Raw genomic sequence first — 23,023 nt, 5'->3', positions numbered from 1 at the left:
TTGCACTTTATGCATCTGAAATACACACAATTAGCTAATAATTTAAACTTTTATCAATTTAAAGAAATTACCTAGTCAGAAATGATTCACAAAAATATTCTGCTTAGAAGTTAAATTTACCTTGATTTGAATTTATTTTCTTCACATGCAATGTCTCATATTTCTTTTCAAACATGCTTCTCACCAAGTACATTAACTTTATCAGTGGAGAAAAAGGCTAATGATTTGTATAGAAAGTAATTTTTCAGTTTTCACACAGTAATTGTTTAATTATTAGTCAAATTTTAAAAGGCTATATTTTTATAATGGATTGTCATTTTTTAAGACAGAAAGTCTGGATCTGGAACAACTTTAACAAAAATATACCAACGATACAGTATATATAAAAAGGAATTAAAAACAAATTTATCAGGCCATAAAAGTGCCAATATGTGAAGAAACAATATGTGACAAGTGAGACTGACATTCATTTCAAGCAGAATGTAGCCCAGGACTCATTGTGTGTCCATACGACGGGCCCAAAGCGCATAAGTTAATATGCGATGGGAATCTTTTTCTTTTCTGGTTTCATTTCCAGACTGAGATATAAGATATCACATTCCCATCGAAAAATCTCATCACTTTCCCAGACCAAGTGGCAGAAATGACTAAAACAGACATTTGCTCAGAGGAGATTCATTATTTGGTGTGGTTGGAGCGTGCTTAACAAAACTTTGTCCTTTCAAAATGAAAATAGAGTACTAAAGGTCTCAGCCTCATCTATCTTTGGAATAACTAGGGTCTTTACTTTAGGGAAAACCTAAAACTTTAGGGAAAAGAATAATGACGCTCCCTACTGCACTTCCATTCTCAAAGCACTCAACTAAAAAACCATTAGTGATGTGGAAATGATCTGGATTACAAAACACCATTCCAAGAGGAACTTACCTGGAATATTGCAATCCAGGCATATCCAATATTATCGAAGTTCACTGCCCCTTTGTGAGGGTTGAGCTCCCCGGGTTTACACTCACTGTAATACTGGTTCCAGTTAACACAGCTGCTGTTGCTTGTCCCATCCAGACCAGAGTAGGCATGTCCCAGGGGAGATGCATTTAAAGTGCACTCGACACCCTCCTTGAAAGGGGGCACCTGACTACAGCGCAGCATGCCATTCTCCTTATTGGTGGAGCAGATGAAGGGGTTGTCCTCACCTTCTTCATTCATGTAGTACGGACTCATTTGTGACAGATTATAAAGGCTGTGGAAACACATGGAAAACAATGTGGAATATATGGCATTTACTTACTAAAACACACTGTAAATAACACATTATATGCTCAGAGGCCACACAGCATCTTCCTTATCTTAACATGTACATACCCCTAATTGTGTGTCAAGGTTAGTCATTCTCTTAAAATATCAGATAAATTCACCTTTTATGACAAGGCAAGGTTTGTGCAGGTTGTAAAATGTCAAGTAGTGCCACTCTGAGTCACCAACACTGAAATAATAATTCCTTATATTCGTAATATCTTTTTAAATGTGTATATCTTTTTTTAAAATAATGTTGCAAACACTCGCATGTATTCAAGTTTATTACGATTACACCACATTAAATTTTTTCATTCAATTTACATTCATGCATTTAGCAGACGCTTTTATCCAAAGCAACTTACAGTGCATTCAAGCTAACATTTTTTACCTAACGTGTTCCCTGAGAATCGAACCAACAACCTTGCGCTGCTAACGCAATGCTCTACCAATTGAGCCACAGGAACACTTAATTTTAACATTTACACTTAAAAATTGTATAATTTTTTTCAAAAACAACAGCAATATAAATAGTGCATTTCTTCAAGCTTGGCAAATATGTTTTAAACTAGTTTGCAAAAGATGTTTATTTTTCTTTATCATGGAAACTCTTACCCATCATTGAACCATCTGTCTAACAGGTTAGAATCATGTCAGAATTATGTTTTAAAGGGAAATTTCACCATTGGAGTACCTGGAGCCCCCAAGAAAATGTAACTGAATTTAAAACAGAACGTGAGGGTTAAACATATTGTTTAGAACAACAAAAACTCTGAAGCCACAAAAAGTTTGGGAATACAGTCACAAATGTTCAGTTTACAAGACTGTCATCGGCTGAAATGCCATTGCTTCTGGCAACAGTTCATATCGGTAGCGCTGACATGCTCCCAGCAGAGAGAGGGGTAAAGGAGGAGAAGAGGGGAAAAAAGCTGGCAGTTAGATAAGAGCAGGACTGTACTTACGCTTTCACGTTATCTGGCATGAAACACCGATTCCTAAGAAGACCAGCCCACAGCTGCACCCCGACAATGCCGAATATAAAGAAGACAAAAAAGCACAGGAGGAGGACGTTGCCTAACATAGGCAGAGTATCAAGAAGCAGAGTCACCAGTATCCTCATACCTGAAATACAGAAACAAAAAAGAAACAGATGCAACACAATTTTAACTGTTGTGTGCTTATTTGATAAAGCTTTCACATTGATTTAACAGGTTTCCATAACATGCTTAATTTTTGAAAGTACCAGTATAAATAGCTGACAGACCAGTATATGAATTAATGAGACAATATTTTAAGATTATCAACCTCGACAGATCATTGTTGATCAACAACAGTCTTGTATTTGTTTCAAAATCTACCATTTTTTCATAATATTTTTAAGGGAATTTTCAGTAAATATTGGGAAAAACAAATATGCATTTGATTTAATCCATTTTATTTGTATTAAATTATATCTTGTTGCCATATGAACACTTTTATGTTTTTATAACTAAAGGAGCACTAAACTACATTATAACATTATAAAAAAACAACTACATATTTTCCAGTTATGTGAGATGAATACTGAAATGTGAATTACTTGAAACTGCATTAAAAAACATATTAGATCAACGGAATTCCCCAAACTAGTCAAACATAGAAATAATATCATATTGTTCAATACTGCTGAAATGTTAAAGGGTTAGTTCACCCAAAAATTAAAGGGATAGTTCATTTTCAAATTAAATTTTGGTATGTTTTAGCTTACCTCAAGGACATCCAAGATGTAGGTTTCTCTGTTTCCTCAGTATTTCCCATTTTGATATTTTTAGGTCTAACCGTTCTTGTCTGTGACTCACATAATGGATGTCTATGGTCACCACCTCAAAGAGCATGCACAGAGGAGTCAAAATTAAACAATTCCCCATCATAAGTACACATTGATGACCTAAGACACGAAATGAGCGGATTGTGTAAGAAAACGAACAGTATTTATATCGTTTTTACCTCTTGTACACAACCACGTCCAACTGATCTGAGTTCGCGAGTGCTTCCTGATGTGACGTGCGTGCGCGCTCTGGCTTTAGTCTGCGTAAGCGCGGAAAGCGCCGGAAGCGATCTCTCGCGCGTGTACATCACTCATTATTTACACTTACTGCCTATGGTTTACACAGATTTCAGAAGTATTACCTTTCACTGTGAAGATCTAAACATATTTAGACGTACAGGAAATTGCAATGGAAGACGATTTCCATATATCAACAGACAACGTTGCATATTTTTCACAACCATATTTATTTGAAACAGAATACACAGACCAAGTGCTCAGGAGCGATCCGCTGCAGCAGCACGTCTTCTAGCCTCAGAGACAGAGATCTCTTCAAAATTGGTGGTGTTTTAGTAGCAAGTGTTGTGAGATGCCAACAGAAGTGGAGAGCATATGTTGTCACGAATGGAACAACTACAAGATGACGACGAGGACATTAACAGTATCACATCACACGCCTGCCTGACTGAAGATCCTGAGTTTTCTCCGCTGTTGAGACGCAGCGTTTGGCACGTTGTGTTTAGTTTGCCATGTATAAACTGGAGGCGACGTCCAATGCCAGAGGGACCCAATGGCACGCTGTCAATAGAGTGAGTAATGTGTTGTATTTTTATTATAAACGCAACGATTATAGGGTGCATTATAAACATTAATTTATTACAATTACTGCATTATATTTCAGACAGTGCAGATTGAAAGCGTAGCGTGTGGTAAACAATGAGTGATGTGCATGCGCGAGACATCACATCCGGGGCTTTACGAGCTTGCACAGACTAAAACCAGAGCGCGCACGCACGTCACATCAGGAAGCACTCGCGAACTAAGATCAGTTGGACGTGGTTGTGTACAAAAGGTAAAAATTATATAAATACTGTTCCTTTTCTTACACAATCCGCTCGTTTCGTGTCTTAGGTCATCAATGTATACTTATGATGGGGAATTGTTTAATTTTGACTCCTCATGCTGTGCATGCTCTTTGAGGTGGTGACCATAGACATCCATTATGTGAGTCACAGACAAGAACGGTTGGACCTAAAAATATCAAAATGGGAAATACTGAGGAAACAAAGAACCCTACATCTTGGATGTCCTTGAGGTAAGCTAAAACATATCAAAATTTTATTTGAAAGTGAACTATCCCTTTAATAACCCACCCTCATGTCGTTCCAAACCCGTAAGACCATCGTTCATCTTTGGAACACAGTTTAAGATATTTTAGATTTAATCTGAGAGCTTTCTGTCCCTCCATTGAAAACCTATGTACGGTATACTGTCCATGTCCAGAAAGGTAATAAAAACATCTTCAAAGTAGTCCATGTGACATCAGAGGGTCAGTTAGAATTTGTTGAAGCATCAAAAATACATTTTGGTCCAAAAATAACAACAACAACGACTTTATTTAGCATTGTCTTCTCTTCCGGGTCTGTTGTGAGCACGTTCATTGCAGTGTAATGATGTCTGGTTCGCGAACTAATCATTCGATTTAACCGGTTCTTCTTGAACCAGTTCACCAAATCAAACTGAATCGTTTGAAGCGGTTTGCGTCTCCAATACGTATTAATCCACAAATGACTTAAGCTGTTAACTTATTTAACTTGGTTGACACTCCCTCTTAGTTAAAAAAAAACCCAATATCCCAGAGTAATTAATGTACTCAAACAGTACACTGACTGAACTGCTGTGAAGAGAGAACTGAAGATGAACACCGAGCTGAGTCAGATAACGAATGAACGATTGACTCGTTCTCGAGTCAAGAACCGGTTGCATCGGTTTTCAGATAAACAGTACACTGAACCGAGAACCGTTTCTGTCAGATGCGTCCGATTCGAGAATCGAGGAGCTGATGATACTGCGCATGTGTGATTCAGCGTGAAGCAGACCGACACACAGAGCGTCTGAACTGAACTGATTCTTTTGGTGATTGATTCTGAACTGATTCTATGCTAATGCTATGAGCGCGGGTAAACCGAAGGCTTGAATGAAGGGCAATCATCATCAATGACATCATTACGTCGAGCGCAAAAGAACTGGTAAACCGTTTTTTTTTACCTGTTTATGGAATTGAACTGTCCGAAAGAACCGGTTCGCGGAAAAGAACCGAACTTCCTATCACTACTGGTGATCCGACAATCAATGCAACCAGTTCTTGACTCGAGAACGAGTCAATCATTCGTTCGTTATCTGGCTCGGCTTAGTGTTCATCTTCAGTTCTCTCTTCACAGCAGTTCAGTCAGTGTACTGTTTGAGTAAATGAATTACTCTGGGATATTGGTTTATTTGGACTCAGGGGAGTTTCAGCCACGTTAAAAAAGTTAACAGCTTAAGTCATTTGTGGATTAATGCTTATTGGAGATGCGAACCATTTCAAATGATTCAGTTCGATTTGGTGAACTGGTTCAAGAAGAACCGGTTAAATCTAATGATTCATTCGCAAACCGGATATCACTACACTTGAACGTGCTCACAACAGACCAGGAAAAGAAGACAATGCTGAATAAAGTCTTAGCTTTTGTTATTTTTGGACCAAAATGTATTTTCGATGCTTCAACAAATTCTAACGGACCCTCTGATGTCACATGGACTAATTTGAAGATGTTTTTATTACCTTTCTGGACATGGACAGTAGACCGTACATAGGTTTTCAATGGAGGGACAGAAAGCTTTCAGACTAAATCTAAAATATCTTAAACTGTGTTCTGAAGATGAATGGAGGTCTTACGTGTTTGGAACAACATGAGGGTGAGTCATTAATGACATAATTTTTATTTTTGGGTAAACTAACCTTTTAAGTGTTTGCAAGTTCCCAGCATGCACTGCAGCATAAATAATGTTGTGTTGTGTTATTTGTTGTGTTTACATTTGTTGATTGTCACTGTGATTTGTTTTGAGGTCTAAACTATAGACTATATATCCAATACTAAAGACACATTTATTTTGTTCCTAACTGAAAATTTGTTAAAACTGTAGTTGCATTGATGAATTTGTTGTCTTAAAGAGTCATTTTGCATTTAGTGCATGAACTAATTAAAATTGACAAAACAAACGAACATTACTTAGGACAAATTTTAAGACAATAGTTGAGAAAATCCAGACAGTCTGAATGCATCAGGTTGTATTGAGTCTTTATGCTTTCTCAATAATTCCTTTGTAATTGAAGAACACAAAATTGGTCCCACTTGTAATAATGCTTGACAGAGAACAGGAATTGCGTATTTAAATGGACGGCTGAGGGACCACAGGGACTGACTGAGTCAGACTTTAATGGAAAATTAAGACTTATTAAACCATTGAACAAATACCCATTCCATTATCTCTCACTGCAGGTGAGCTAACCACCACTCAGAACTCCATAGCAACCATACAGCAAGATCCTAGCAACCACATAGCAATGTGCTAACAGTCACTCAGAACACTTTATCAACCACAAAACAATGCTCTGGCAACACCCTACAGTAGCACTGTGGTGGTGCATTTTGCACAAGAAACCCTCACTTTTTGAGTGGGTGCAGAATTCTAGCTGTAACGCTGAGAACTACCATAACAGGAAAAGGCTTAAGGAATGTATTTCACATGCTAATATAAACTCACATCGGAACTTTCGGGCAGTTAAAAATTATACTGTTCTAAAGACTACAAACAAGGCTGTCAAAGATATCACATTACTGTATGCATTTCAATGAGTTTGTCTAATGCTGTTATTCATTTTTTTAACAGTTAACACATTAAATGCATTATCCTTTTCTGTAGGATTGTTAAAAACAACAAGGGTGTTCAGCAAAACTATCTACTATCTTTTATGTTAGAATTGATTAACATTGATTTAAAAATTATTTGTCATTAATTGATATGAATTGATATCATTTATTGTTACTTATTGTATGTATATTATCATGTGTGAAAAAATTCCTGGCTGTAGAAGTGAAATGTCATTTGGATAAACATTAATGAGATGGACATCAGATGCAACTCATGCTCACTGTAAAAACATGCCTGTGGCAACATTTGTGCAAAATGATATTTTTATTGCTTCTTGCATATTTTTCGAAACTCAAAGTAAAATGTCTAGTCAGCACTGGTAAAGCACATTGAGTTTTATCTGAAAGAGATGAATATCAATAAGGCAACATTGTTTGTTGTACATATCATGGCAGCTTAGAAAGGAAATGTCCGGTGAGTGGCGCTAAAAGGTTAATGCTTTATCAAGTTTGAATATAACTTAATAGTGTACACTAAATCTACCCTAAACCAGTAGTGTTTACAAAACCAAAAGTGAGATAAAAATACATTTGCCGAGGCAACCATGACATTTTAGCTTGCTTTAAGTCTTTAAGCTTTTTTATCAAGTGTCTTGACTCATGTTTCATAGGACTTATACCTGAATGCACCACACTGCAAGTGTAATGCTGTACCAGGTGTGCTAATGAGCAAGTTTCCTACATCAGCAATGGCACTGATTGAATTCAGGGTTTGCATTTCCTGTTTACTTTGAATACATTTGAGGAAAACAGAATCTGTTATAGAATCACTATGCAGTTTCGTGAGATTACATGAAATGAATCACAAAAATATTTGAATCAATAAACAGTCTCAAAAAACAAACAAACCAAAGAGCAAAATATCAATCATGGATGCATATGTGAATCAGCTGTGTCACTGTCACATGGCCCAGTGATCAAGACTGACTAGTGTGAACTATGTTCAATGACACACTGAATTGATAAGCCTGAAAGCATCAACGTTCAGGGTATCTCAAGTAGAATGAATGCCCTGTTATCGACAGATACTCATACTTATTTCAGATGAATCCTATGTCTATCTACTTTCTTGACACAATGGGGATATGGGGAAGAGAGGGCCTTTAATGGGCCTGTCTAAGTATGTATATCCTCTTGATGGCCTTAATTCCTCCCACTAAAGACAGCGTGGAGTCACTGTGTCGCTCGGACACTTTAATGACCCCCCTAGAGATACTGTACGTGTGATCACATAGTGGAAGAGGATTAACATGCTAACTCACTCTTATGTAAACAGATAGATGAGAGATAGAGAATTGCTCTGCCAAATGCCAAATATCTAGGTTGGTATTTAAATTACAGCTTTAGGTCTGAAATGGCATGTCGGCACTAACAAAATAATATGGACGCACACATGCACTCCAACTAACATCCATAATTCACTCCAGAGAATCATAATATCCTTTCATACTAAAAGCACTTCTGCTGGCGGCAACACTCCACCCAGACAAATAAATCACGGTATCTCGTCCTCCATCTGGGCAACAGCAGAGTCATTAAAGCTGATGTGGTGGCGCAGACTTACTTATAGTTTCAATCTAAAACTCACTCCAGGGGTATGTCTCAATCCATCTCTTAGTTTAGTAGCAAGTCCACTGCCCAGGGAATCTGATATTTCTATGGCTGTCAAAATTCAAGTGCATTAAAATGTTTGCTGTCCAAAAATGCTACAAAAAACAAAAGGGGAATTCCACTATATTCATGTCTATATACACTACCTTCATACATCTACAAGTCTATATACATATATATGTTTTCAATAAATTTTTATTTTTATTCAGCAAAGATTCATTAATTTGAACATAAGTGACAGTAAAGACATTCATAATGGTAAAAAACATTTAGGGCCCAATTTAACGATCTAAACGCAAAGTGTAAAGTGCACGGTGCAGGTGCACTCAGGGCGTGTCCAAATCCACTTTTGCTATTTTAACGACGTAAAAACGGTTGGCGCGCCCGGGTGCATGGTCTAAACGGGTTGTCCCTTTTCTCTTAATGAGTAATGGGTGTTTTTTGGGCGTAACGTGCAATAAACCAATCAGAGTCTCATCTTCCTTTTCCCTTAAGAGCCAGTTGCGCTTGTGCCATGACGGATTTGCTATTTACACGTCGGAATTTGGCAAGCGCAAAGACAGAACGCGTCTCCGAGATGAAACAGAGCTGTTTGTGCGCGAGCAAATAGCCTAATTCTGATACATGTGATGACTATCCATTATGACATGTAGACATATATATTTATATATATATATATATACAGTACAGACCAAAAGTTTCTCATTCAAAGAGTTTTCTTTATTTTCATGACTATGAATATTGTAGATTCACACTGAAGGCATCAAAACTATGAATTAACACATGTGGAATTATATATGGAATTATATACATAACAAAAAAGTGTGAAAAAACGTCATATTCTAGGTTCTTCAAAGTAGCCACCTTTTGCTTTGATTACTGCTTTGCACACTCTTGGCATTCTCTTGATGAGCTTCAAGAGGTAGTCACCTGAAATGGTCTTCCAACAGTCTTGAAGGAGTTCCCCGAGAGATGCTTAGCACTTGTTGGCCCTTTTGCCTTCAGTCTGCGGTCCAGCTCACCCCTAAACCATCTCGATTGGGTTCAGGTCCGGTGACTGTGGAGGCCAGGTCATGTGGCGCAGCACCCCATCACTCTCCTTCTTGGTCAAATAGCCCTTGATGCCTTCAGTGTGACTCTACAATTATCATAGTCATGAAAATAAAGAAAACTCTTTGAAAGAGAAGGTGTGTCCAAACTTTTGGTCTGTACTGTATATATATATATATATATATATATATATATATATATATATATATATATATATATATATATATATATATATATATTTTTTTTATATTTAATTGTAATATTTTACAATATTATTGTATTATTAATCAAATAAATGCAGAATTCGTGAGTGTAAAAGTCAAAGGTTGTGTTCTGTAAGATGTCAATCCTGCACACTGGCTCATCATGTGATTAGCTGAGATGATACATTTAACACTTAAAAACACAAAAGCATTTGGTAACACCTTAGGATGGGGACCAATTCTTACTATTAACTAGCTGCTTATTAGCATTCAGCAACATAAAAAGCTTTAACATGTCAAAAAAGGCTGAGAGAAAGACTAAACATCTGGGTAAAAGCAGATCAGGTTTCAGATTATGTGTTGCTCCCTGCTCACGCTACATCACAAGCGGGGATACACACAGTCTGTGTGTGGTCTGCCTGGGAAAGGAAATCCGCATACTAAAATATACAGACGATTGGTTGATTCTGGCTCAAAGAGCAGATGGTGGTTTGACATCGAGATGTTGTTCTACCCCATATAAGAAAGTTGGTTTTAAAGATTTCACGCCAAGTGTGCTTTCTCATTACAGAGGACCACTTATCTGGGAGTGGAGTGGGAGTCGACCACAATGCATTCACGATTGCCCCCTGTTTGGATCGAGTCGATCCTCACTGCATTCACGAGAGTCAAAGAAAGCTGTTCACTCACTGTCAAGCAGTTTCAGAAACTATTGGGTTTGATGGCAGCTGCGTCATGATACCTCTTGACCTGCTGTACATGAGTCCCCTACAGTTGTGGCTCAAGACCAAGGGGTTCTCCCTGCATGATCAAGGTCATGCAGCGATGCTTATGTGCCTTGGACATGTGGAGGAAACCTTGGTTCTTGTCTCAGGGCCTGGTGCTGGGAGCTCCTTGTTGCCATGTAACACTAGTGATGGACGCGTCCCTCACCGGGTCTGTGGAGTGATCACCATCTCACGTGGCACATCAACTGCCTGTAGATGCTGCCATATTTCGAGCATTGAAACATTTTCTCCCAGACCTAAGAGATCGCCATATGTTGGTGCGCAACCGACAACACAGAGGTGGTCTCTTATATCAACCACGAAGGGGGTCTGCACTCACGCCGTTTGCACAAACTAGCGTACCCGATACTTGTTTGGTCCCAGGGAAAACTCATTTCACTGAGAGCAGTACATATTCCTGGTAATTTGAATATGGGAGCAGAGCCCACCCAGAAGACATTGCACTGTCCCCTTTGGTTTTCTTTGACTCATCCGGCTCCACTGGGGCTGGATTCTATGGTACAGACGTGGCCAAGGCTTCGTCTGTGCACTTTTCCCCCAATCGTTCTGCTCCTGGGAGTTCTGGAGAGAGTGCACCGGGACGGGGTCCGTCTTCTGCTAGTAGCCCCGTTCTGGCCAGGCCGAGTATGGTTCTCGGATCTGATTTCTCTCCTTGACGGCTCTCCATAGGCACGATATTCCACCCCCATCCGGAGCTGTGGAAGTTATGGGTGTGGCTTCCAGTCTCGTAGCTTCCAGTCTCTCAACCGAGGTTGTTGAGACCATTCTCCAATCCAGAGGTTCCTCTACGTGGAAACTGTATGCCTTGAAGTGGAAAGTTTTCAATTCTTGGTGTGGAGATTGTCAACTCGACCCAGTTAACTACCCAGTTGGTACACTGCTGGAGTTCCTGCAGGCCCATTTCTCCGCAGGGTTGACCCACTCCACCCTGACTAGTAAGCCAATTCTCAAATAACTATTATGATGAATTTTGTTCTACGCACTCAAATGATAGAAGTACTTGTGCTGTCCAATCTATTAACACTGTGTTTGTTCCCCGAATATTGAGGTCAAAATATAAATATAATGTAGCATCTAGATAAAAATCTTATCGTGATTAAACCAGAAAAATGTAAAGTAAATGAACAAAAACAATTTTTAAAGTCTGGGCTCATAAATATTAGATCACTCAATCCCAAAGCAGTTATAGTAAATTAAATGATCACAGATAATAGTTTTGATATACTCCGCTTGACTGAAACCTGGCTAAAAACAAATGATTATATTGGTCTAAATGAGTCGACTCCACTAAACTACTGTTATAAGCATGAGCCCCGTCAGACTGGTCATGGCGGAGGTGTTGCAACAATATATAGTGATCTTCTCAATGTTACCCAGAAAACAGAATACAGGTTTAACTCATTCGAAACACTTCTGCTTAATGTTACACTGTCAGATATGCAAAATAAATCTAATGTATCTCTTGATCTGGCTACTGTGTATAGACCACCAGGGCCGTATACAGAATTCTTAAAAGAATTTGCAGATTTCCTCTCAGACCTTCTGGTTACAGTTGATAAAGCGCTAATCATGTGAGATTTTAATATTCACGTTGATAATACAAATGATGCATTAGGACTTGCGTTTACTGACCTAATAAACTCTTTTGGAGTCAAGCAAAATGTCACCGGGCCCACTCATCATTTTAATCATACACTAGATTTAATTATATCGCATGGAATCGATCTTACTGATATAGATATCGTACCTCAAAGTGATAATGTTACAGACCATTTCCTTGTATCGTGCATGCTGCGTATCACTGATATTAACTATATGGCTGGGCAGAACTATTGTTCCAGCCACCAGAGACAGATTCGCAAATAACCTGCCTGATTTATCTCAACTGCTATTTGTACCCAAAAATACACATGAACTAGAACTAGAAAACTAACTTGGAAGTTTTTAGAATTGCGTGGAAAAACAGTATGTCCAGCTATAGACAGGCTCTAAAAACTGCCAGGGCAGAGCATATCCACAAACTCATAGAAAATAACCAAAACAATCTAAGGTTTTTATTTAGCACAGTGGCTAAATTAACAAATAACCAGACGCCACCTGATTCAATAACCCATCAACGTTTAATAGTAATGACTTTATGAATTTCTTCACTGATAAAATAGATAACATTAGAAATACAATAGCGAATGTAGATTCTACAGCGTCTAATACTTCAGTTTCATCCATCGCACCCAAAGATAAACTGCAGTGCTTCACAACTATAGGACAGGAATAGCTAAATAAACTTATCACAGTATCTAAACCAACAACATATTTATTAGATCCTATACCCACTAAATTACTGAAAGAGTTGTTACCTGTAGCCGAAAAACCATTTCTCAATATTATAAACTGGTCGTTATCTTTAGGGCACGTCCGAAAAACAATTTAAGCTGGTGGTTATTAAGCCTCTTATTAAGAAACCAAAACTAGATCCTATTGAACTGGCAAATTATAGGACTGTTTCAAATCTTCCATTTATGTCTAAAATTTTAGAAAAAGTTGTGTCTGCTCCTTCCTGCAAAAAAAATTATCTGTATGAAGAATTTCATCAAGATGGCGCCGCCGAGTCCGGTCGCCGTCCAGGTCGCTCCGCTTAGATTATGTTTTTATTTACTTTTTTACCTACTTTTGCTTTCTCTTTTTACACACATTACCTCTACACTGATCATATATGACAAAGAAACACTTTTGGACATTGGACACCGCTTCACTGACATGTTTCAGGACACTTTATCCTCCAACCCAACGTGGCCATCTGAGATTCTCCGGAACACCGAGATGAACAATGGCCACCTGAATAACCACCCGAGGCGACGGATCAAGAAACACCACGGGAAACGTGCTGGGATTCGCAACAGACTAAGGAAAAGAGCACACAGCCTTCCTTTACCGAGCATTCTGCTCGCCAATGTCCAGTCTCTGGAGAATAAGATGGACGATCTTAGAGCCAGAATAAGTTTCCAACGGGACATTAGGGACTAGGGGTGCACCGATCGAGATCGGCCGATCGTTATGCGCATCTCATCAGTAAAGCCGGTTCTGTAATCAGCGGTAAATTCCATCAGGTGCGTGATTTCACATAGAGCAGCTGGTACTACACAGAGCCATTGTTAACTGAGAAGATGCGCAAATCCACGTTCATCATCAGCGTTTATTTGCGCAACTAGACAGTTAACAACGGCTCTGTGTAGTAACAGCGGCTCTGTGTGAAATCACGCACCTGATGGAATTTACCGCTGATTAGATAACCGGCTTTACTGGCGAGATGCGCATTAACGATCGGCCGATCTCGATCGGTGCACCCCTATTAGGGACTGTAACATCCTTTGTTTGTCTGAAACGTGGCTCACGCCCTTGGTCCCAGACGCTGCTGTAACGCCATCTGAAAACTTCTCTGTTTTATGGATGGACAGGACAGCCGAGGCCGGCAAATCCAAAGGCGGAGGAGTGTGTTTCATGATTAACAAGAAATGGTGTGACCCCAGGAATATCTCCACTCTGTCGCGCTCCTGCTCGCCTCATCTGGAACATTTATCCATTATTTGCCGCCCATTCTATCTGCCTCGGGAGTTTTCATCGATCATCATAACTGCTGTTTACATCCCTCCACTAGCAGACACCGGCTTGGCTTTGTCTGAGCTTCACGATGCGCTCAGCGGCAACATCAACAAACATCCTGACGCTGCTATTATCATTGCTGGGGACTTTAACAAAGCCAAACTCAGGCAAGTTATGCCTAATTTTTATCAACATGTATCCTGTCCAACCAGAGGACCGAATACACTGGATCATTGCTACACTCAGTTTAAGAATGCCTACAGAGCTCGCTCACTACCGGCTTTCAGCAAATCGGACCATGCCGCCATTTTCCTCCATGCCGCCATTTTTTTTTAGAGAAATTAACATCATGGTGCCAGGACAACTGTCTCTCTCTGAATGTGAGCAAAACTAAAGAACTGATTGTGGACTTCAGGAAGAGACAGCAGCAGCCCTATACTGCAGTCCTATATACCTCTTATGATCAGCGGGACCCCTGTGGAGAGGGTGAGCAGCTTCAAGTACCTTGGTGTAAACATCTCCGAGGACCTGACTTGGACTACTCACATTCAAACACAGGTTAATAAAGCCAGGCAAAGACTGTACCATCTGCGACAGCTGAGGAAATTCAGGGTCTCACCAGCAATCCTGAAAACTTTCTATTCTGGGGCTATAGAAAGTGTATTGACTCAGTGTATCTCAGTGTGGTATGGGAACAGCTCCAGTCAAGATTGCAAAGCCCTGCAGAGAGTTGTGCGCTTAGCTGAGCGCATTTCAGGGTCTGCTCTCCCCTCTCTGCAGGACATCTACCTCAAACGTTGCAGAAGTAGAACTGCTAAAATCATCAACCTTCACCCACCCCAGTAACCATCTTTTCACTTTGCTGCCATCTGGTAAGAGCTTCCGTAGCCTGATGGCAAAACCGAGAGACTCAGGAGGAGTTTCTACCCCTAGGCCATCAGGCTCCTAAACTCAAAACCAGCCTCTTAACATCCTCATGCCTCCACTTAATGTACACTTTATCAGTAAGATATTCATTATTCACTACCTCACATAAGCCCCTTTCACACTGCACGTCGGACCCGGCATATTGCCGGAACATTGCCGGGTCGCCTTCTGTGTGAAAGCAACCATGTCCTGCGATTGGTTCCGGCATTGGACCCGGGTCGGGGACCTAGTAACATTGCCGGGTTCGACCTGGGACGAGCGCTGTGTGTACAAAAGCCAGATCTAATGCCATGTCGAAGTGATGACGTGTGTTATCGCTCGACTCTTTTACCGGCTGTTTTGAAGAAAGATCGACGTTCGCGACAAAAAAATGTGTGCAAACTGTAATGAAGCAGAGACCAGTTAGTTCCTCACTTTCCCCGCTGACGCCGAGATCGTTTGCTTGCTTCAGTGAAAGTATAACGTGCCTAACGTTTTCGACTCGTACATTAAACGTCATGCCCTGATGTCACGTGTCGTTACGGGATCTTTACTGGTTGTGTGTGAAAGCACGCACATATCCCGGGTAATCACTGGCAATGTGAAAGTGCAAAATCTAGCAACCCAGGAACAATTGCCGAAACACTTTACCGTGTATTTGCCAGAATGGTAGTGTGAAAGGGGCTTTAGACACACTGACAATGTCAACCTGTTTGCACATTTGCTTCTTGTACAAACCTGTGTATCTTAATATTTAAGACTACAGTAAAATGCACATATGCACATTGTACATCCCTGTATATCTTAATATTTAAGACTACAGTTTACTTGCGCATTATTTTGCGTTCTATGCATATTATTTTGCGTTCTATATTTAATTCTACAATATACATCTTTTTTATATTTTATTCCTTTATTTTTATTGTTTACTTTTATTTCATTCTTACATAGCTATATTTATGTATATTTTCATCTGTGTTGTTTTCTTTAATAATTGCACTGTCCTTGGAGCGGACCTGACTCACATTTCACTGCTGGTTATATATGCTATATATAATTTTGTATGTGACGAATAAAAATCTTAAATCTTGAATTTCAGTCAGGTTTCAGGCCCCACCATAGCACAGAAACTGCACTTGTTAAAACTACAAATGACCTGCTTCTTGCGTCAGATCAAGGCTGCATCTCATTGCTAGTTTTACTTGATCTTAGTGCTGCGTTCGACACCATAGATCATGACATACTCATAGATAGATTACAAAACTATACAGGTATTCAAGGGCAGGCTCTAAGATGGTTTAGATTCTACCTGTCTGATCGCTACCATTTTGTTTATTTAAATGGGGAGTCATCTCATTTATCAACAGTAAAATAGGACCACAAGGATCCGTCCTAGGTCCCCTTCTATTTTCAATATACATGTTGCCCCTTGGTAATATTATTAGAAAATACGGGATTAGTTTCCACTGTTATGCTGATGATACTCAGCTATATATCTCAACGAGACCAGATGAAACTTCTAAATTATTTAAGCTAACAGAGTGTGTTAAAAATTTAAAAGATTGGATGACCAATATTTTTCTCCTATTAAATTCGGATAAGAAAGAGATATTAATTACTGGACCAAAAAACAGTACACAGAATCTTGTAGATTACAATTTGCAATTAGACGAATGTACTGTTATGTTCTCTACAATCAAAAATCTGGGTGTTATATTAGACAGCAACTTGTCTTTTGAAAACCATATTTCCCATATTACAAAACTGCATTCTTCCATCTTAGAAACATTGCCAAGGTACGAAACATGTTACCTGTTTCTGATGCAGAAAAGCTAGTTCATGCATTCATGACCTCTAGCCTGGACTGTTGTAACGCACTTCTAGGTGGTTGTCCAGCATCTTTAATAAACAAGCTACAGGTAGTCCAAAATGCAGCGGCTAGAGTCCTTACCAGGTCAAGAAAATATTATCATATTACCCCTATTTTACATCTGCACTGGCTACATATTAAGTTCCCTATCAGTTACAAATTATCATTACTTACCTATAAGGCCCTATATGGTTTAGCTCCTGCATACCTAACTAGCCTTATATCACTTTACAATCCATCACGCTCCCTAAGGTCTCAAATGGCTCCCAAACTCTGGAATAGCCTTCCTGATAATGTTTGGGGTTCAGACACACTCTCTCTGTTTAAATCTAGATTAAAAACGCATCTCTTTCGCCAAGCATTTGATTAATGTATATGAGAACGGAGGAAGTGTAGTGCGTGCGCGCGCGAGAGAGAGAGAGCACTTCCATTAGCGTGATTTCGCCCATCCCGCCTTCACTAACTTTAAGTTAATTGACAACGAATTGTGACTCCCGGGAAAAACGGGACATCTGGTTACCTTATCCCTACCACTTTGGCTGCTGAGGCAATTGTTTCAGATCGCTAGTTCGCGTTTTATTAGCCTATCCATCCACTGCGGCTGCCATACTGAGAATAGATATGCGAACGGACCTTATCCGATCACAATACAATGACAGGGACGCACATTTTGAAGGACAATAGGATGCATTTTGAATGTCTGGTAGTCCTCAAATAACATTATAGTCCAGTCTCGTCTAGTTAACGAAAACGCGGCATAAATTTAGTCATAATTTTGTCATCAGATATTATTTTTAGCTCGTCAACGTCTCGTCTTAGTCACACACAAAAAAAGTTTTGTTAAAGAATATTTTTCGTCGTTGTCTTCGTTAACGAAATTAACACTGGCTGAGGCCCCCAGTACGATCTCGTGTCCCCACGTGGAACCTGGCTGTGGTGCTAAAAGCTCTTTGTAAGCCTTCATTCAAGCCTATTGAAGAAGTTTCTATCTCACAATTAAGACTGCCTTTCTTCTGACTATTTCTTCTCTAAAGAGAGTTGGGGATCATTCAGGCCCTCTCAGTGGCCCCTTGATATCCTGACTTTGCGCCGGACATGGCAAAAGTGTTTCTCTACCCTCGTGCGGGGTATACTCCTAAGGTCCCCTCTGTTACACCACAGCCAATCATACTACAGGCCTTTAGTCCTCCTCCCTTCAGGGACCAAGACCAGCACAAGCTTAACTGTATGTGTCCAGTGTGAGCACTGGACGCATACGTCCACATAGCTGCCCTGTGGAGAAGGGCCGACCAACTGCTTGTGTGCTATGGTCCCCCTAAGAGAGGTCACATGCTTAGTCGTGCACATGCCTGCTTGAGTAACCGGAAGCTGGAGATTACAGCTTATACATTTTTAAAAATCAATATATTTCTTACACAAATGCATCGTTTCACTTAAAAAGGCCTTTATTAACACCCTGTGGAATTATCAATAAATAACACTTTTAATCAACTTAAATACCCCCATTTTATCTGGATTTTCCAGCATGACAGACACTTACTAGGCACTCTGTTGATGGCTCGCAGGGGCCTGAGCACTCGCACAGTCCGGATGGCTGACAGGCTCGCGTTATGACCATCCAGTGAATACTCCATCATCCTGAAGAAAGCAGAGCAGAGGAAACATACTGAAAGCGTCAGACACTAAAGGTCAATCTCTATAACCTTTCTTTCTGTCGATCTTACATGAGGATAATGAAAGAAAAGAGGTTTTAAAAGGAAGTCTTGATGCGTTCATCAATCTTGTCAATTTAAAGGTCACTTTAAGGAACAAGGGGAATTTTTTTTTGGTAGATGAATCAGAGCATTGGGAAATCTCACAGAAATTCTTTTTCCCAACTGACGGCCTGTAAATCGAGCGGCGAGTCACTTTTGACCAGCTTTACAGAGGTGATAATGGTTGAATACATGAGTGACAAGTGAGAAAAAAGGAGGGATTCCTCACCCTGCCATCACAATGAAGAAGTCCAGGCGGTTCCATGTGTCGCCAAGGTAACACTTTGATCCAAAAATCCCCAGGGCTATCATTTTGATGACCATCTCCACAGCAAAGAAAGCGAAGATGCAGTCATCAAATACCTATGGACATAGATCACATTAATTTCTATTATATAGAATGACAAAACTTGTTTTCTTACAAAAGTATTGTATCCCCCTCAAGAAACTTTGCATTCACTTGAAAAAATTTGGGGTAATGCTTTAGATTAGGGACCAAGTCTCACTATTATGTAGTTGCTTATTAGCATACATTTTACTAGCTTATTGGCTGTATATTAATACTTAGTATAGAACAAAGCACATATCAATTCTTAATCTTGGCCCATACCTAAACTTAACAACTACCTTACTAACTATTTATAAGCAGCTAATTAGGAGTTTATTAAAGCAAAAATCGTACTTAATAGTTAGTTAATAGAATATTCCATTTACCCCGAGAAACCTTGGGTTGACTCACTCAAATGTAGATTTTTTTGTACGTTTTTTGAGTGAATACAAAGTTTTTTTTTGTGGGGGGGGGGGGGGGGTGCACCATTTTGAGAGAATGCAAAAAATTCTAATTTTTTTCCCATCACTTTGACCTTTTATGGTCTCTTCACAGATTTCTGTTCCTGTCGCTGGAAAAATGAAAAATGGGCATAAAACTTTACATTTTGGCACCATTTGAGTGGTTTACAGGGAGAGAGTGACAAGATCAGATACTGTATCATTCATTTTGTGTAGTATTTTCAGCTCTGGCCTCAGCTGACCCGATCTCCTAATTTATGCTGATACTGATGTCAGGCTCTTCTGGACATACAAATTTCCCACAGTACCATATATTAAACCCAGGTCGCTTTGGTGGGAGAATTACAGAGAATTACAAAACTACAGAAATAAATGCCTGAGTCTCTGATATCTGGCAAAGGTCCCAGTGACCCCTAAACCTGTGTGTGCCACAAAACATGGCGACACGCCATCTCTGTGCTGAGACAATCCTAAAAACAGACATTGGACACAAAAATAATAAAATAAACAAATAAAATAAAGGTTAAGATATAATTTTAGGACCAACGGAGATCATGTGAATTCTGATGTACAGGGGCCCCAAAAAGCACTTGAAGATTAAATTAACAGCATTTTATTAATACTGAGATACTTTCAGAGTTTTCATTAATATTTATTATTATTTTGTATTTAAAAATGTCATCAATTATTTTTATATTTTCTATTTTCATCTTAAAGCTTTGTTGTTGTTATTTTTATTTTGTTAAATATTTTATTTATTTATTTATTCTCCATCTATATAGACTTTAATTCATTTCAATTAACGAAAATGTTTTTTATGGTTTTATTGTAAGTTTTACTTAACTACAACAACCTTGATCCACTCTTAAATGCATAAATGCTGTGCAAACAAGCAACATTTTTCACAAAAACACAATATTAGGTTTCAAATGATAAAAAAAAGCATAGAACATAATAGTGGAACACGCGATGAAGCACACCCATTATTCTGCAAGTACACCTGCTTGAACTTAATTATTGAACTTAAACTAGTTTGCTTTGAGGTAATGGCCCAGAGAAGTGATGTTAGTCCTGTGAAAAGGTCTAGCAACATTTGGTGGTTTTATGTTATTTAAAGCAATGAAATACCTACAGTTTACAGTGTTCAAATGCTTTTATGGAATACTTTATCTTGGAATTATGTTTGAAGGAACATTATCATATTACAAGCTTTCTCTCACTGCATAATGGAGCAAGACTTACCTGTAGGACGATACACCACTCAGACTGGCACTTAAGGTCCTCACATGGCTGGAACATGCCCAGAGTCACACAATTCAGGAGAATCACCAGCATGCTCACATGTTCAAACCATGTGCACAAGAGTCAAGGGAATATATCACAGAGATGATAAAGTCATGGCAAAGCACTGTTACTCCACAAAACATAAAAAGATAAATATATAATGAATACAAATATTGATTTTACTGATCCCTTACTAAGCTTAGAGCAAATGAGTTTAACAACCAGAGTAAACAACACTATGGATTTGCAAAAATAAATAAATAAATAATCAAGAACATTATTTGCAAAACATTCCTTCCTTCTGACTGAATTTTAATTAAACTTTTAAAGCATGATTAAGAAGTGCAAAGCCTATTATTCAGAATAAATAAATATATAAATGAAATGAATTAAGTTTTAAATGTTCTCTTTTTTAGTTGTTTGGTTTCCTCAAAAATAAATAAATAAGAAAAGTTAAAGGTCTGAGGGTGTCTTAAAAGTTTCACAAACCACAGCACTAACGAAAAGGTAAAAGCTAATACACGTTTCATGAAAACAAGCAAAAAACATGCTTATTTTGAGAAATCAATGTTACACACATTTGAGTCTGTAAGATTTTTAAAGGTTTTTGAAAGAAGATTCTCATGCTCACCAAGGCTAAATTTATATGATCAAAAATCCATTCAAATGTTAATATTGTGAAATATTATTGCAATATTATTTAAAAAACAGTTTTCTATTTTAATATTTACTTCTTTTAAATAATTTATAAAAATTAGTAATTTATGAAGTCATTTATTCCTGTGATGGTAAAGCTGATTTGCTGTTCATTAAATATTTAGGTCACACTTTATTTTAAGGTCCAGTTCTCACTTTTAACCAACAATTAACTACAAATTTTGCCTCAATAAACGCCTAATTACTGCTTATTAATAGTTGGTAAAGTAGTTGTTAAGTTTAGGTATTGCGTAGGATTAAGGATGTAGAATATGGTCATGCAGAATATGTGCTTGTATAATAAGTACTAATAAACAGCCAATATACTAGTTATATGCATGCTAATAAGCAACATGTTAGTAGTGAGAATTGGTCCCTATATTAAAGTTTTTCCAAAATTTCTTATTATTATCAATGTTAAAAACATTTTTGCTGCTTAATATTCATGTGAAGACTGTTGAGAATTTCTTTCAGAATTCTTTAGTAAATAGAAAGTTGACGAACAATAGCATTTATAACATTATAAATATATTTACTGTTATAATCAATTCAATGCATCCTTGCTAAATTAAAGCATTAATGTCTTTCAAAAACAAAATTAATCATACTGACCCCATACAGTAGTGTTTCAGGGGCTCATTTGCAAATAACGAGTAACAGTAAAAAATTTAAATGTATCACCAGTGGAAGACTAATGCTTACGACATCAATAAACTATACGGCCATAGCAGCCATGTCAAGCATCCAAGCAGGCATAAAATGCTTTTCTCATTGCTTAACTGCTAAAATATTTAGAGAGTACGACAGGAACAGGGTTATGTGTGTTTAAGTGGCACAACTATTGGTTCCACTGCTGTCTGAGATGTCAGATGGCATAATAGCGAAGAGGCCGAAACCAGCTGCTGCTGCTGCTGCTGTCACTAGGCATGACCTATTAGCACCTCCGTTGGCACTGTCTGTTACACTGAAGATCAAGACCAACGTGTCCATCATCATGATCACACATGCCCGTCACACATCATGCACACCACAAATCAGCACAGACAACACCTACAAGCCCTTGTGGATGTCATGTTCTCGAGATCATCTCTAATCATCTGGCCCGACTCATACACAATCTTTAAAACATCTGAGCTTAAACCGTCTAAGGACACAATCAGATATCTTAGGGTTTAAATGACAGCCTTGTTACACCAAGGGCTTTGAAACTCATGTTTTATGCAGGTCTGCTCATCTAAACGGGGCAAATGACGGACACTTTCTATGCTAGACACAAATGAGAAATCTGAATAACTCTCATTTTCATAAGCCATCATAGAGCTTCGGATTGTGGGCGTCGTAATGTTGAGTTCCCTCACAATGGAGCGGTGACTGAAATCAGGTGCTGATGATGAACTC

The 23,023-nt window shown here is 38.7% G+C and overlaps 1 protein-coding gene across 3 annotated transcripts in view; it reads right to left on the bottom strand.

Annotated features, from left to right (window-relative positions):
* The window catches only part of LOC132149342 (voltage-dependent T-type calcium channel subunit alpha-1H-like), a 106,895-nt gene that overhangs the window by 40,099 nt on the left and 43,773 nt on the right, over positions 1 to 23,023 (bottom strand). For all 3 annotated transcript variants that reach the window (XM_059558501.1, XM_059558503.1, XM_059558502.1), the window contains exons 3-7: positions 20,888 to 20,988; positions 19,086 to 19,219; positions 18,643 to 18,740; positions 2,256 to 2,415; positions 928 to 1,240 (exon numbers count right to left, since the gene is read on the bottom strand). In XM_059558501.1, coding sequence (XP_059414484.1) covers positions 928 to 1,240; positions 2,256 to 2,415; positions 18,643 to 18,740; positions 19,086 to 19,219; positions 20,888 to 20,988 — 806 coding nt within the window. The remainder of the gene's footprint in view (positions 1 to 927; positions 1,241 to 2,255; positions 2,416 to 18,642; positions 18,741 to 19,085; positions 19,220 to 20,887; positions 20,989 to 23,023) is intronic.

The sequence above is a fragment of the Carassius carassius genome, chromosome 9 (genome assembly GCF_963082965.1).
Source record: "Carassius carassius chromosome 9, fCarCar2.1, whole genome shotgun sequence".
Classification (NCBI taxonomy): domain Eukaryota; kingdom Metazoa; phylum Chordata; class Actinopteri; order Cypriniformes; family Cyprinidae; genus Carassius; species Carassius carassius.
The sequence above is the reverse complement of the archived record's forward strand: the minus strand, read 5'-3'. Positions and strand labels throughout refer to the sequence as shown.